Here is a 15,838-nt window from a genome sequence, read left to right on the forward strand (position 1 = left end):
TGCAGGAGGGGGTGGGGGGCATATCCAGGAGGAAGAGACAACCGACCACAGAATGTAAAGAATGGAAGTTTAATGTTTTCTGCACACAGTTTATGCCACCAGCACACAGACTCCTCCGACATCTTTGATTTTCTCCTCTGCTCGGCGGCTGAAGAACTTTGCCTTTACAATAAGGGGCTGTTTGGGGAGTCTGCCTTTCCCAAGAACCTTGTAGTAACCCTGCAGAGAAAAAAAAAAAATTGTATTTTAAGTGATTGTAAGTACCAAATAGTGTCTAGTAGTGGAAAGAAGTGGACACAGCATCCATATAAACCACAGCTAACCCCCACAGGGCAATGCACCACAGTACCGCACCCATGTGCACTGGTGTTACCCCTCAAAGTGCACCTAGCCATTCCAATTCAGGTTCCAAAAGGCCGACAGTGTTCAGTCAAGGAGAAATTGTACCTTTTATATATCCAGCTGTGCTTCCATTGTGTGGAGAATTGCTTTTATTATCTTTGAGGTGTCCAAGCAGCTTCCCCAAGTGCCAGTGGTGCCAAATTCTCAGTACTTTGCTGCTGTACATCCCACTGGAGTGGTGTATTCTTTCCAGATTAACAGTGCTCTCTGCTGCCACCTCTGTCCATGACAGGAACTGTCCAAAGCAGGAGAGATTTTCTATGGTGATTTGGACAGTTTCAGTCTTTAACAGATGACAGCAGAGAGTACTGTCAGATTGAATACAATACACCACTTCCTGCCTGACATACAGCAGCTGATAAGTACTGGACAGCTTTCAGAAGTGTCAGAAACTGACAGTGGGAGACTATTGACTATATTCCCTGCAACAGGATGTGCCTAGAGGAAGGCTGCTTAACACTGACAGAATGCAGCAGTGTGCATAGGGCCTTAGACAACCAGGAGATACCAACATTCTCCTAAGTTGTCATTTTCAAATAGGTTATACCTAGTGTTGAGCCAATGCTTATCCCAACGCTTAGCATTTGGTTCCCTGAGGCTGCACAAGGAGGATGCTGCCCTGGGGAGTCCTGAAAAATCTGGATACAGCCATAGGCCATATCCATGTCTAGGGCGGCAGCCAACTTCAGCAGCTGCAGGGAACCAAATGCTGAGTGTTGGGATAACGTTGCTGACCCTAAACATTGACAGATCCGCTCAACACTAGTTTATAAGCCCTCCGTTTCTCGGATGCAGACCCGAGACCCCTACTAAACTCGCACCAAGCCTTCAATGAATATTAGAGCCCCTTTACATTTCTTTCCAACTGACCACTACATCCCCCATTGATAGAAATGCATTCTGTACCCTGGAGGTAGAACGTGTCACTGAGCCGGTGACTGGCTGCACCACAAAGACTGCGCCAGTGAATAAAGCGCAGTGATTACTCTTCGAGGACTCTAGCACACCAGGGCCACACACCGACCAGGATGTGACTCTAGTCTCGAGGGATAAGGTGTAATGTAACTACAGAACACATTGTACAACCTTACTCAAGACGAGGCCGCAACGGAATAAATCTATGGAAAATTTTATTAGAGGCCTAGTGGTTACCAGGTTTATGCCTCACAGTAATGTTGCCACATACAGCACCAATGTCAAGTCTGTCTTACAGTTCCACAACACAGGACTGCTACTACAGGGCTCTAGGGTAGTCGGGTTCTATCAAATTTGGCTTTTATTCCAGAAATAGACAAACTTTAGCTTTGATGGGACAAATTAAAGATTCTCACTTACTGCATGCACGGCATCAATGACAGGTGCAGGGCCCTCAGGGTTCTTGGCGTGGCTCACTCGGACTTGCTCACTGACCAAGGTCCACAACTTGTCCAGGTTGATTGTGGGGCAGAACTGCTGGTTCTTCTTCAAGTGGTAGTGTCTCATACCGACCTTACCAAAGTAACCAGGGTGGCTGGAGGAAGAGAAGGAGACCCCTTTAGTGTTATCACAGAATATGCACAGAAGTCTGGTACAGACAAATTACATATTAAGGGGTTTTTTAAGTCCTAGAGCAGGGTGTACACAGGAAGAAAAATAAAAGTCACAAAAAAGGTAAGATATGGAAACTAACAGGACCAGGTTCACATGTCCAGTAATCCAGCATAGCTGCCAGTCAAAGTGAATCTGGTCCCGTGTAGCCTATGGGGCACCAGTGCAGTAGATCCGGCATTTTCAAGTGGTAAGGCTCAGAGCGGACAAGTGAACCAAGACTTCAAATGGAAGTAAATATATGGGGGGGGGGGGGGGGGGGGGGGGGGGGTACACAATATTTCTGGGCTGCAACACAGTTCTCCCTTTGTACAATAAAGCAGTCGTCCCAAATAGCAGGAGCCAGTCTGAATGCAATTTAAAGAACCAAATTGCAGGTTGGACAACAGCTGAGCCCAAGATAAGTGGCATCCACGTATAGAAGTTGCTTCTGTCTATGGATAAAGGATGAAATAAGAGAAACTCACTATTTATCAAAGTTGATTCTGTGGTGATGCAGACCACCGGCATTACCACGACCTCCGGGATGCTTCCTGTGTTTGCCTAGAAGAGAAGTTCATATTCTTCAGGACAGGAGACAACAACCTTTCCTAAATTATTGTAAAGTATAAGTGGTCATACAATCTCAGAAAGTAACAATCTCAGAAAGTAACCTGACATATCAGACCACCAACCTGTCCCACTATCAGCATTCACAACCTGTGGCTCTCCAACTCTTGATAACTACAACACCTATCAGCCCCCAAGATTCTTCAACTACCAGGGCATGATGGGCTTTGTGGTTGGCAACAGCTAGAGAGCTGCATGTTGGGAATAGGCTGCACCACAATGAGAGCTGTAGTTCTGCAACAGCTGGAGAGACATGTTAAGGAACACTACTGTATATTTTCTAACAGTATTCTAGAAGTGCCCTGGCAGGAAGACGTGTCACTGAGCCGGTGACTGGCTGTGTCACAGAAGAGACTCCACCAGTGAATAAAGCGCAGTGATTGATCTCCGAGGACTCTAGCACACCAGGGCCACAGGCCGACCAGGATGTGACTCTAGTCTCGGGGTTCAGAGGAAACGTTACTACAGAATAATGATCGATCTATATAGAGAGAAGATCAATACTAACAATGATCAGTGTAATAAAGCCACTTGTCTTCTCCCTCATCTTAACAGTAAAGGGGCATTCACACGTCTGCAATTTTGCAGACGTTATGGACGGGGAAGGCAAGTAATGGAATCATTCCCCGCCAGCATGCTGTGTATGTATCATGCCAGCAGTAGGGAAACTTTGAATTGACACAACACTGCAATAACAGAGCTGCGGCAATTCAAAGACTTTTCCCACATCATGCAGAGCGGGAAAAAAAATCCATTATTTGCCTTCCCTATCTGTAATGTCCCCAAAATTGCGCACGTGTGAATGTAGCCTAAGCAGTGACCCCAGCGGATGCAAGACTGGGCATAGGGTAGTCATCCCTGCACCAGGTATAGAGACTGCATATGTGATGACAAGTACTGACAGCATCTGATGGTCAGGCCGGTATAATACAGAGGCAGTTTTGCATCCATATTATGTCTGCAAATCTTAGACCAATGTCTGGTGACCTAAGCAGCACCATAGAACACCGATACTCTCCAATCTGTAGATCAGCGGTCAGGCAAAAACTTGCTGCCATAATAGAGACATCTATATTAACTGTGTGGAGCTAACCACAGGGCACCAGGGCTATACCAAGCATGTCACTCCAATATCCTATCCAAGAGTTGGCCTGAAGGCTCCATCATCAGGTAGGGGGTTTGAGAAAAAGATATGAGACACTTATTTGTTTGTGGGGTCTAAGAACCAGGAGAAGCCCTGAGGGCAGAGTATGCATGGTCCCTCCCATGTGTCTCTAGTGTGTATAGGAGGTGAAGTCACCACTCACCAATACGGCCGTGGCCATGGCTGACGTGTCCACGGAGCTTCCTGGTCTTCCTTGCCTTGGTTGGCTGTTGAGGAAAATAGAACACTTACATGGCAGAACATGGATCAGCACAATTCACATTAATGCTTCAGTATTAGATGTCACTGAGCCGGTGACTGGCTACGTCACATCAGACCCCACCAGTGAATAAAGCGCAGTGATTGATCTCCGAGGACTCTAGCACACCAGGGCCACAGGCCGACCAGGATGTGACTCTAGTCTCGGGGGTTGCAAACATGGAAACTCAGTTTAGATTTTTCCTGTCACCTTATAAACCTGTCCAGCATGATCTATTCCTGCTGTCAGTGAACGGGAACAGACTTGTTTACATGCAGTCACACTGTATGGAGTGTTATCAGGACAGATATCTGACAGCTGCTAGACAGCAAGCATATCCCAGGTAGTATCAGCCAGACCAATCACCATCCAGGGGATACCCCCATGAGCTCAGCCAATCAGGGAAGGTCACCTGATCAACTAAACCTGCCACTTAGGTGAAGCTTAAAGTGACTGAATCAGATGTAATAACCCACCCAGGAAGGAGAACAAGTATCTATATGCAGCTGCTGGGAGTTGTAGTTCACCAGCCACAGGACAGTGGATTTACCTGATAAAAAATGGGGACATAACCTACACAGCACAACTGCACCCCTATATCCCTGATGTACCCCTATATTATACTTATGGCACCTATGTACATACCCTGCTGTACCATTACTACTATGGTCATCTATATACACACACACCATAAGTATAATATAGGGTACAGCAGGGTATCACTATACATACTCTGCTGTACCATTACTACTTTATGGCATCTATATACCCCACTGTTCCATTACTACCCTATGGCCATCCATATACACATACCCTGCAGTACCCCTATTATACTTATGGCATCCATATACACATACCCAGCTGTACCATTACTACAATGGCCATCTATATACACATGCCTCCTGTATAATATGGGTGTACTGCAGGGTATGTGTATATAGATGCCTCCTGTATAATATGGGTGTACTGCAGGGTATGTGTATATAGATGCCTCCTGTATAATATGGGTGTACTGCAGGGTATGTGTATATAGATGCCTCCTGTATAATATGGGTGTACTGCAGGGTATGTGTATATAGATGCCTCCTGTATAATATGGGTGTACTGCAGGGTATGTGTATATAGATGCCTCCTGTATAATATGGGTGTACTGCAGGGTATGTGTATATAGATGCCTCCTGTATAATATGGGTGTACTGCAGGGTATGTGTATATAGATGCCTCCTGTATAATATGGGTGTACTGCAGGGTATGTGTATATAGATGCCTCCTGTATAATATGGGTGTACTGCAGGGTATGTGTATATAGATGCCTCCTGTATAATATGGGTGTACTGCAGGGTATGTGTATATAGATGCCTCATGTATAATATGGCCATCTACATACACATACCCTGCTGTACCCCAATAGTGTATTATAGGCATCTATATACATTATATATACACACACCTGGTGACATCATCATCCTCCCTCCCTCTACACGTCACACACAGGGTCCTGTACACACACAGCGATATGCAGTGCCGGCTGTGGTGAGCAGCATGGCCTCCTCCCTCCCCCGGCCTCCGAGCACATGCCGCTCTCCACACGCCATCCCGCCCATATCTCAGCACAGAGAGCGGCCCCAGCCCCCCAGCACACTCCCGAGCAGCGCAGCCAGGATCCCCGGACACATAACGGCCGCCACCTCCCCGGTTCTCCGGCCTCCGGCCTCAGCTCCGCAGCCTCCCTACCTACCATGACGGCGGCCGCAAGAGAAAGAGAGAGATCCCGGCAGGTCCCGCGAGAAGTTATGGAGGGCGGGACTTGGCAAAGTTGGAAATCTCGCAAGAAGTAAAACGACGATCACGTGACAGAAGCGGCTACCAACACTAGAGAGCGCTGAGGGGCTGCGGCGGACATATTGGAGGAGACACAGAACCAGGAAGAGCAGGGGATAGTGACCGCTCCGGGTACGTGTGTGGCCGGGACACGGCGCCCTCCATCGCTGGGGGAGCTCCCTTGTCATAATACTGTACTGTACCCCCATACTGCGCTATAGTATAGTACTGTACCCCCATACTACTCTATAGTATAGTAGTGTAATGTACCCCATACTGCGCTATAGTATAGTACTCTACTGTACCCCATACTACTCTATAGTATAGTACTCTACTGTACCCCCATACTACTCTATAGTATAGTACTCTACTGTACCCCCATACTGCGCTATAGTATAGTACTCTACTGTACCCCATACTACGCTATAGTATAGTACTGTACTGTACCCCCATACTGCGCTATAGTATAGTACTCTACTGTACCCCCATACTGCGCTATAGTATAGTACTGTACCCCATACTGCGCTATAGTATAGTACTCTACTGTACCCCCATACTACGCTATAGTATAGTACTGTACTGTACCCCATACTGCGCTATAGTATAGTACTGTACTGTACCCCATACTGCGCTATAGTATAGTACTCTACTGTACCCCCATACTGCGCTATAGTATAGTACTCTACTGTACCCCATACTACGCTATAGTATAGTACTGTACTGTACCCTATACTACGCTATAGTATAGTACTGTACCCCCCATACTACGCTATAGTATAGTACTGTACCCCCCATACTACGCTATAGTATAGTACTGTACCCCCCATACTACGCTATAGTATAGTACTGTACCCCCCATACTACGCTATAGTATAGTACTGTACCCGATACTACGCTATAGTATAGTACTGTACCCCCATACTGCGCTATAGTATAGTACTCTACTGTACCCCATACTACGCTATAGTATAGTACTGTACCCCCCATACTACGCTATAGTATAGTGCTCTACTGTACCCCCATACTGCGCTATAGTATAGTACTGTACCCCCCATACTGCGCTATAGTATAGTACTCTACTGTACCCCCATACTACGCTATAGTATAGTACTGTACCCCATACTGCGCTATAGTATAGTACTGTACTGTACCCCATACTGCGCTATAGTATAGTACTCTACTGTACCCCCATACTACGCTATAGTATAGTACTCTACTGTACCCCCATACTGCGCTATAGTATAGTACTCTACTGTACCCCATACTACGCTATAGTATAGTACTGTACTGTACCCTATACTACGCTATAGTATAGTACTGTACCCCCCATACTACGCTATAGTATAGTACTGTACCCCCCATACTACGCTATAGTATAGTACTGTACCCCCCATACTACGCTATAGTATAGTACTGTACCCCCCATACTACGCTATAGTATAGTACTGTACCCGATACTACGCTATAGTATAGTACTGTACCCCCATACTGCGCTATAGTATAGTACTCTACTGTACCCCATACTACGCTATAGTATAGTACTGTACCCCCCATACTACGCTATAGTATAGTGCTCTACTGTACCCCCATACTACGCTATAGTATAGTACTGTACCCCCATACTGCGCTATAGTATAGTACTCTACTGTACCCCCATACTACGCTATAGTATAGTACTCTACTGTACCCCCATACTACACTATAGTATAGTACTCTACTGTACCCCCATACTACGCTATAGTATAGTACTCTACTGTACCCCCATACTGCGCTATAGTATAGTACTCTACTGTACCCCCATACTGCGCTATAGTATAGTACTCTACTGTACCCCCATACTGCGCTATAGTATAGTACTCTACTGTACCCCCATACTACGCTATAGTATAGTACTGTACCCCCCATACTACGCTATAGTATAGTACTCTACTGTACCCCCATACTACGCTATAGTATAGTACTCTACTGTACCCCCATACTACGCTATAGTATAGTGCTCTACTGTACCCCCATACTACGCTATAGTATAGTACTCTACTGTACCCCCATACTGCGCTATAGTATAGTACTCTACTGTACTCCCATACTACGCTATAGTATAGTACTATACTGTACCCCCATACTACGCTATAGTATAGTACTCTACTGTACCCCATACTACGCTATAGTATAGTACTCTACTGTACCCCATACTACGCTATAGTATAGTGCTCTACTGTACCCCCATACTGCGCTATAGTATAGTACTGTACCCCCATACTGCGCTATAGTATAGTACTCTACTGTACCCCCATACTGCGCTATAGTATAGTACTCCCATACTAAAATAATATAGTATAGTACTATACTGTACCCCATACTACGCTATAGTATAGTGCTGTACTGTACCCCCATACTACGCTATAGTATAGTACTCTACTGTACCCCAATACTACGCTATAGTATAGTACTATACTGTACCCCATACTACGCTATAGTATAGTACTCTACTGTACCCCATACTACGCTATAGTATAGTACTCTACTGTACCCCATACTACTCTATAGTATAGTACTGTACTGTACCCCCATACTACGCTATAGTATAGTACTATACTGTATCCCATACTACGCTATAGTATAGTGCTGTACTGTACCCCCATACTACGCTATAGTATAGTGCTCTACTGTACCCCCATACTACGCTATAGTATAGTACTTCTATACCGTATAATACTCTTCATACTACTTAATACTCTCCTGTACTGTCATATACTATAGTATGATATGCTATAATTATACCCTGCACCCTCCTACTACACTATATTATACACTGCTGTACCCCCATATCACACCATATGCTATGCTCCTGTACCCCTATATTATACTATGATACACTGCTGTACCACATATTATATTACTATGATGTACCCCCATGTACCCATATTATTCACTGCCGCACTATATAACATGCTGCTATACCCGCTTATAATACACTGATCTCTGTAATACACTGGTGTACCCCCATATTATACTATAATACTATACTGCTGTACTGCTATACTATTGTATAATACACTACTGTATCCCTGTATACTTTATTACACTGCAGACTAGATTTTAGGAAGTCTGGCTGACAGGCGCATGTAAGTCCGGGGCTGTGACGTATTCACCACATTTTCTTCTTTTTTTTCCCTGCAGTGGCGGCACAATGACGGTCTGCGCCATGTTCGGATGTAAGAATCGCATGCACAAGGGATGCGGCAAACACTTCTTCAGGTAATCTAGTAAATGAGTCGGGGTACAGGGTGATGTTCTGATAGACTGGGGGGCTTCAATCACTCACCATTCAGCAGTCAGAGAATCTAAAGTCTACATGCAATGGCTGAAAACCAATACTTCTCACAGCTGAGGATTTGTTACAGTTGTATTTTCTCCAATCAGACCTCATGACTGTTTATTATAATGTGTGCCTGTGTTGTTTCAGTCAGGTATCAGTCATTTTAGCCCTCAGGGTCATGTGATTGGCTGAAAGATCACTGACGCTTATTCTTGTATTCTCCCTTGGGCTAGTAGAGAGAATGCTGACGTTTCCCTGCACCAAATTTACTACAATTTGCTATAGTATAAACCTGTGTAAACCTGCACCTGATCCCAGCTGGTCTCAGATATGGTGGATTTATTTATAGGTGTGCGCCTCTCAATATATTGGAGTAGGTGAGAGGGGAGGCATATCGGTTAAAGGGGAACTATCAGCGGGTTAAGCAAATCTAACCTGGTGATATGTCCCTATTGCACAGGAGAAGCTGGGAAGGAAGATATGTCTTTTACCTACCTCCTTGGCGCTGTTCCAGTGCAGTTAGTCATGTTTTCCATGGTCCTGTGAGACCCCCCCCCCCCAGTGCTCCCAACGGTCTTACTGGACTGTGGGGAACATGATTAACTATATCAGAACGTCTCCTGCACAATAGGGGGCTATCAGCGGGTTACATTTGTTTAACCTGCTGATAGTTCCCCTTTAAGACTTGTGTATAAGTACATATAACTGCTATAAAACAGCATAATAATAAAAATCTGTGGTCTCCAATTTACAGATTTCCAATGAAAGACCCTGAACGTCTCACCAAGTGGCTTGAAGCCATCCAGAGAGATGACTGGAAACCCACCGTTCACAGCAAAGTCTGCAGCGACCACTTCACGGAGAAAGACTACATGATACGTCCCGGGGCTGCATGTCCTTACCTACGCATGGACGCTGTGCCCACCCCCCTCTTCCCCATTCAGAGGAAGAAGAAAACTAAAAAGAGAATATATACCAAGAAGTCCGCAAATGAAAATACAGAATCTAAGGAAATTAAATCTGAGGATATGGTGCAGGAGACCCCTGGTGAGGCTGGCGTGAGCGGCAGCCACGGGCAGGAGGTGGAAGGACCTGGCGTAGAGAAGGAAACACAGAAGGTGGAGGGCGGGGCACAGGATCAGGCAGGGGAAACACAGGTGAAGAATGAGGATGAAATGCAGAGTGAAAAGCAGGCGGAGGAATCGCAGATAGTAGAACGGTGGGAAGTGGTGAAATCACTGGTTGGGAACCGGGTGGATGAATGGCAAATAGTGAAACAGGTGGTGGAATCACAGGTCAAGAAGATGGCAGTGGAATCGCAGGTGGTGGAATCACAGGTCGGGAAACAAGCAGTGGAACCGCAGGTGGTGGGATCACAGGTTGGAGAGCAAGAGGTGGAATCGCAGGTTGGAGAGCAAGAGGTGGAATCGCAGGTTGGGGAGCAGGTGATGGAATCGCAGGTTGGAGAGCAAGAGGTGGAATTGCAGGTTGGGGAGCAGGTGATGGAATCGCAGGTTGGGGAGCAGGTGATGGAATCGCAGGTTGGGAAGCAGTTAGTGGAGTCGCAGGTTGGGGAACAGTTAGTGGAGTCGCAGGTTGGGGAGCAGGTGGTGGAGTCACAGATTGAGGAACAGGCAGTGGAATCAAAGGGCAGTAAAAGTGAGGTGGGAATGGAACCTGGAAAACAAACAGTGGCAGTACAGGGAGAAAAGAACAAGGAGGAAACAGAGGGCAAGAAACTGGTGGTAGAAAATCAGGAAAGGATGCAGATGGTGGAATCACAGAATAAGAAAGATGGGGAGGAGACACAAGGTGAGAGGATGGTGGTGGCAGAAGAGCAGGGAGAGCAGCAGGCAGTGAAAAGTCAGGGTGCAAGTTTGGAGTCACAAACCCAGGGTGACCAGCAAATAACCGAAAACGAGAGGGTGACAACTACACCTGCTTCTAGACAAACAGAGGAGGCATTGGTAGAGAATCAGTTACCAGACATGACATTTCTAGTCAAGCAGACTAGTGGTAACGTTGTGTCCAGACCTCCCTGTGAGAACGCGGCTGACTACATTCCTGTTGACCATTCGTACTTCGCTGTGTTTGGTGACAAGGAGAATGATATTCCTGCTCCCACCGCTGACCCCAAAGTAGTTAAAGTGCGGAGAAAGATCAAAACGTTACAGAAGCAAGTCCTGCGCCAGGGTGTCAAGATCAAGAGTCTGAAGAAGACGCTGGTTGACTTACGGAAGAATAACATGATGGAGAGGGAGCCGGAGCAGGTAATCGCAGAACACTGCAGCGGCCTCACACAGATTCTGTTCGCACAGCAGCTAAAAAATGGCTACCGGCGTCACAGTGTCACCCAGTACTGCAGCTTGATGAAGGAGTTTGCGTTGAGCCTGTACAATGCCTCCCCAAAGGCCTACAAATTTTGCAGACTTTTTCTGTGTCTTCCACACCCTGTATCTTTGAGGAACTGGAAAGCTGCTGAAGGGAGCCTTGGATTTTCAGCAGAAGGTGCTGTACACCAAGAGCATGAACCAGGGGTATCTGCCTATGAAGGGCAGTTACAGCATAGTGCTATGCAGGAAGTAGCTTTGCAGGGACCATCTAGTCAAGTGGAACGTATTCCAGAGGTCCCCATGGAAGTGGGACATATCCCAGGAGCCCCCATGGAAGTCAGACATATGCCAGAGAACCCCTTGGAAGTGGGACATATCCCAGCGGTCTCCATGGAAGTAGGACATATCCCAGAGGTCCCCATGGAGGTGGGACATTTGCCAGAGGCCTCCATGGGGGAGGGACATTTTTCTGTGATTCCATTGCAAGCAGGAAATTTGTCTGTGATTCCAGTGCATGAGGGACACTTGTCTGTAATTCCAGTGCATAATGGACATTTGTCTGTGATCCCCATGCAGCAGGGCCAATTGTCTGTGATTCCAGTGCATGAGGGACATTTGTCTGTGATTCCAGTGCAGGAAGGACACTTGTCTGTGATTCCAGTGCAGGAAGGACACTTGTCTGTGATTCCAGTGCAGGAAGGACACTTGTCTGTGATTCCAGTGCAGGAGGGACATTTGTCCGTGATTCCAGTGCAGGAGGGACATTTGTCCGTGATTCCAGTGCAGGCGGGACAGTTGCAGGAATCATCTGTGCAGGAAGGACTGCAGTAATCCATGAATTAGACTTCTTTGCTGACCACTTAGCTTCCAAAGATCCACCAAGAACATTCTGTAAAAGCAGCTTTACTGCACAAGAAATGACTTCAGTGTTGTCCCATTGTGGATAGAAATTGCCGTCCACATCGGTGTCTATGATCCAGCTAACCTACGTAGGAATGGTTAGGATATGGTCATGGAAAGAAATGTTGATTTGAAATAAAACAATGTCCTCACAGCGGTGCTGAACCACCAGGATGTGTCAGGAATTGTTGTCATGGGTGCATCAAAACAAATGGTTAGATAAAGACTATAAGGTGTGAAGCTCTGTGAAGGTAGACAGCAGTGTCTTGGTTCCGTCTGCCCTCACAGAGGCCTCCGACTCGGGGCATTCACACGGTCCGTAAATATGGTCCGTGCATGGATGATGTGCTACGGACAGGAATTCGGAACTGTTTAAATCTTTGTGCTACTATACGGACACACTCTGCCTGTGGATGACCTCACAGCAACGCAATATAGAGACCGATCCCAGCTAGGAGTGATAGACCAGAACACCCCCTCTGTGGGGGTCCATCGATCCTGGCTGGGATTGGTTTCTATTTTCTGATATACCACGATAGTAGCGGTATTCCACTCAAATATACCTTTTTATACGTTGCTGCCCACAGTGAGACTAAAAATTCCTTCCATACTTGTTATTATCTATTCAGTCTTTTTCCTCCAGTTCTGAGCTGCTGCTTTCTGCTGAGGACACAAAAAATGTTTGAGCTTTTCTCTCTGTCTCCCCCTCCTGCCCCTTCCCTTCCGAGAGGGCTGATGTAGACAAATCTCTGGCAGGCTGTATCTGCATCTTTGTAGCTTCTATGTAATGCTGACAGGGTTAATCTGAGGTCAAGTTGCTCATGAACTCACTGCTTTTAAATGTATATAGTGACTTGTTTAGTGAGCCCTTTAAAGGGGTATTCCCATCTCAACTCTAGTTATTCTTGTAGGGCTATTCAAGGTGAGTATTTCATTTAGCTTACTTGTCTCCTCCTGACATGACCACTCTTTCCGGTCTGTTGTTGACGGCTCATTGTCTTGGTCACAGTTGTCACATTTTTTGTATTTTTTTTATCAGATCATATTTAGGGCAGCTTCATACAGGACGGATCGTAGCGGAAATTTTGCAGCAAGATCTGTTGTGATCCAAGGTCCTGGCAGTTCCTATGTGAATACATACTTGCAGGGGATCTTTTACACCACTGCGAGTATGGAAATCACCCGTCCTCTTAACCCACACCCCGCCTGCACATACATTACCCGTCCTCAGTCCGACTTGCAGCACGGGGTCCTGGCTTACTGCTCTCCCGCCCAGCCAATCAGTGGCTGCGGCTGGGCAATGCACTGATTGGCTGGGCGGTAGAGCAGGAAGCCGGGACCCGTGCTGCAAGTCGGACTGAGGACGGGTAATGTATGTGCTGGCATCGTGTGTGGTAAGGGGGCAGGCGATTTACACTAAGTTAAATGTATATTCCCCGTTCCAGCCGTATAATATTATTCAAGACCTCACATGGTTGACAGCTCGTTCTCTTGGTTACAGTCCACCACTCTGCTCTAAAAACAGTGATATGGCTAGTACATATAAAGTTATAGGGGGAGATTTATCAAACTGGTGTAAAGTAGAGCTGGCTCAGTTGCCCCTAGCAACCAATCAGATTCCACTTTTCTTTCCTCACAGATTCTTTGGAAAATGAAAGGTGGAATCTGATTGGTTGCTAGGGGCAACTGAGCCAGCTCTACTTTACACCAGTTTGATAAATCTCCCCCATAGTTTACATAATTATATATTATTCAGTATATAAACACTATGGGGGCGATTTATCAAAGGGGTGTAAAGTAGAACTGACTCCGTTGCTCCTAGCAACCAATCAGATTCCCCCTTTCATTCTTCACAGATTTCTTGGAAAATAAAAAAAGTGAAATCTGATTGGTTGCTAGGGGCAACTAAACCAATTCTATTCTACACCAGTTTAATAAACCTCCCCCAATATCCCCAAACATCTGGAAGCAGGTGTAGATTTGGTATGCCGGGTGCTGAATCAGGCGCCCGGCTGTCCAGATTTACTAAGAGGAATTCGCCTCTTAGTGAATTCGGCTGGGGGAAAGGGGGTGGGGCCTAATTTAAGTTTCTAAGGGTATAAACCCACACACCGTATACGCAGCAAATGTGATGGTGAAGATTTGATGCTGTGTTCAGTTATTTTGATCTAATCTGCTGCGTATTTGCTGCGTATCGCAGTAGTAAATACGCTGCATATACGGTGTGTGGGTTTATACCCTAAGGGTCCATTTACACAGAAAGATTATTTGACAGATTATCTGCCAAAGGTTTGAAGCCAAAGCCAGGAATGGATTTGAAAAGAGGAGAAATCTTAGCCTTTCCTTTATGACCTGTTCTCTGTTTATAGTCTGTTCCTGGCTTTGGCTTCAAATCTTTGGCAGATAATCTTTCTGTGTAAATGGACCCAAAATCCCCCCAAGGTGTCATTGTAAATCTGTATCAAGCTGACCTTACATTTGTCCAGGGCATTGCAGAACATTACAACTTCTTCCGGTCAAATCCATGCATAGAAGTGTTGAATCTTTGAGTTCTTACTCTTATACCATAGGTGATAAACTGGTGGCCCTCCAGATGTTGCAAAGCTACAATACCCATCATGCCTGGACAGCCAAAGCCTTGGCTGTCCAGGCACAATGGGAATTTTAATTGCTAAACAGCTGTGGGGCCACCAGTTTGACACCCATACTCTATCAAATGTACTACTGTCACAAAATGTCTTGTGTAGTCTCTGATCTGAATAGTTATGCCGCTACAAAGGGGTTAAAAGGGGTTGTCTTAATTATGTTAAAAAAAAAATATATGCATATATATATATATGCTATGCCCTGCCCCTTAGGGGCCACTCCGCAGTATAGATGGTGCTAACAGGCAGGAACCGGGGCAGCTGTAGGATAATGTGGTCACGGTGTAGGCACAGGGGTGATACAGCTGGAAACCGGGCTCCTGACCATGCAGAGGCTGGGCATGCGATTCTTTGTTGTCCTTAGTCAGGGCACCAATTATCACACCAATGCCAAGGTTCAGAAACAACGGTAGTTGTATATTTATTGTAACGGTGGTAACTAGTAGCAACAGTCTCTCCGGATGCAACCGGAAATAAGGCAATCTTGAATAAAGCAGAGTAATGGGTGATGCTGCAATAGGCTGTGAGAGTAGCGTGCTGAATGATGGGAGTAGTAGTACTGAAGTTGAGATGCTGGGTGGAATGAGACTTGAATGAAATACTTGCTGTTGATGATTAGAGAAGATGATGATGAGAGGAACTGAAGAATGACTGAAGAATCGACACCCAGATGAGAATCTTGAGACTTGAGACAGGAACACAGCCAGTGGACTGGAGCAGCAGGGCACACGCAGGCCTCTCTCTTAGCAGGGAGAGAGGACAGACACACAACTTATTCCCTATGGGGCAGGGAATAGACTCCGAACTTGTCTCCTGAAG

The 15,838-nt window shown here is 46.0% G+C and overlaps 2 protein-coding genes and 3 non-coding genes across 5 annotated transcripts; 1 reads left to right on the forward strand and 4 right to left on the reverse strand.

The window, feature by feature from the left end:
* Nucleotides 1–53: 53 nt before the first annotated feature.
* On the reverse strand, nucleotides 54–5,841 carry RPL27A (ribosomal protein L27a). Its single transcript, XM_069948499.1, has 5 exons — nucleotides 5,740–5,841; nucleotides 3,906–3,969; nucleotides 2,457–2,532; nucleotides 1,738–1,912; nucleotides 54–219 (listed from the first exon to the last, which is right to left on the reverse strand). Exons 1-5 carry the CDS (start codon nucleotides 5,740–5,742, stop codon nucleotides 91–93), a joined length of 447 nt encoding a protein of 148 aa, XP_069804600.1. The 5' UTR covers nucleotides 5,743–5,841; the 3' UTR covers nucleotides 54–90.
* LOC138770209 (small nucleolar RNA SNORA3/SNORA45 family) lies at nucleotides 1,321–1,449 on the reverse strand. The gene has a single exon (XR_011359446.1). It is a non-coding gene; the product is annotated as a small nucleolar RNA SNORA3/SNORA45 family (small nucleolar RNA).
* Nucleotides 2,912–3,043, reverse strand: LOC138770208 (small nucleolar RNA SNORA3/SNORA45 family). Its single transcript, XR_011359445.1, has one exon. It is a non-coding gene; the product is annotated as a small nucleolar RNA SNORA3/SNORA45 family (small nucleolar RNA).
* Nucleotides 4,041–4,170, reverse strand: LOC138770211 (small nucleolar RNA SNORA3/SNORA45 family). Its single transcript, XR_011359448.1, has one exon. It is a non-coding gene; the product is annotated as a small nucleolar RNA SNORA3/SNORA45 family (small nucleolar RNA).
* LOC138769809 (involucrin-like) lies at nucleotides 5,713–13,543 on the forward strand. The gene is made up of 3 exons (XM_069948494.1): nucleotides 5,713–5,954; nucleotides 9,003–9,080; nucleotides 9,896–13,543. The coding sequence occupies exons 2-3, from the start codon at nucleotides 9,013–9,015 to the stop codon at nucleotides 12,303–12,305; spliced, it is 2,478 nt and encodes an 825-aa protein (XP_069804595.1). The 5' UTR covers nucleotides 5,713–5,954; nucleotides 9,003–9,012; the 3' UTR covers nucleotides 12,306–13,543.
* The last annotated feature ends 2,295 nt before the right edge of the window (nucleotides 13,544–15,838 follow it).

This window comes from Dendropsophus ebraccatus, chromosome 12 (genome assembly GCF_027789765.1).
Source record: "Dendropsophus ebraccatus isolate aDenEbr1 chromosome 12, aDenEbr1.pat, whole genome shotgun sequence".
NCBI lineage: Eukaryota > Metazoa > Chordata > Amphibia > Anura > Hylidae > Dendropsophus > Dendropsophus ebraccatus.

Coding starts and splice junctions, on each gene's coding strand:
- RPL27A (XM_069948499.1), bottom strand. Junction 2,533..3,905: donor CCATGGCCACGGCCGTATTG/GTGAGTGGTGAC, acceptor CTTCTCTTCTAG/GCAAACACAGGAAGCATCCC. Junction 220..1,737: donor TCATTGATGCCGTGCATGCA/GTAAGTGAGAAT, acceptor TTTTCTCTGCAG/GGTTACTACAAGGTTCTTGG.
- LOC138769809 (XM_069948494.1), top strand. CDS start 9,013: ATGACGGTCTGCGCCATGTTCGGATGTAAGAATCGCATGCACAAGGGA. Junction 9,081..9,895: donor TGCGGCAAACACTTCTTCAG/GTAATCTAGTAA, acceptor TCCAATTTACAG/ATTTCCAATGAAAGACCCTG.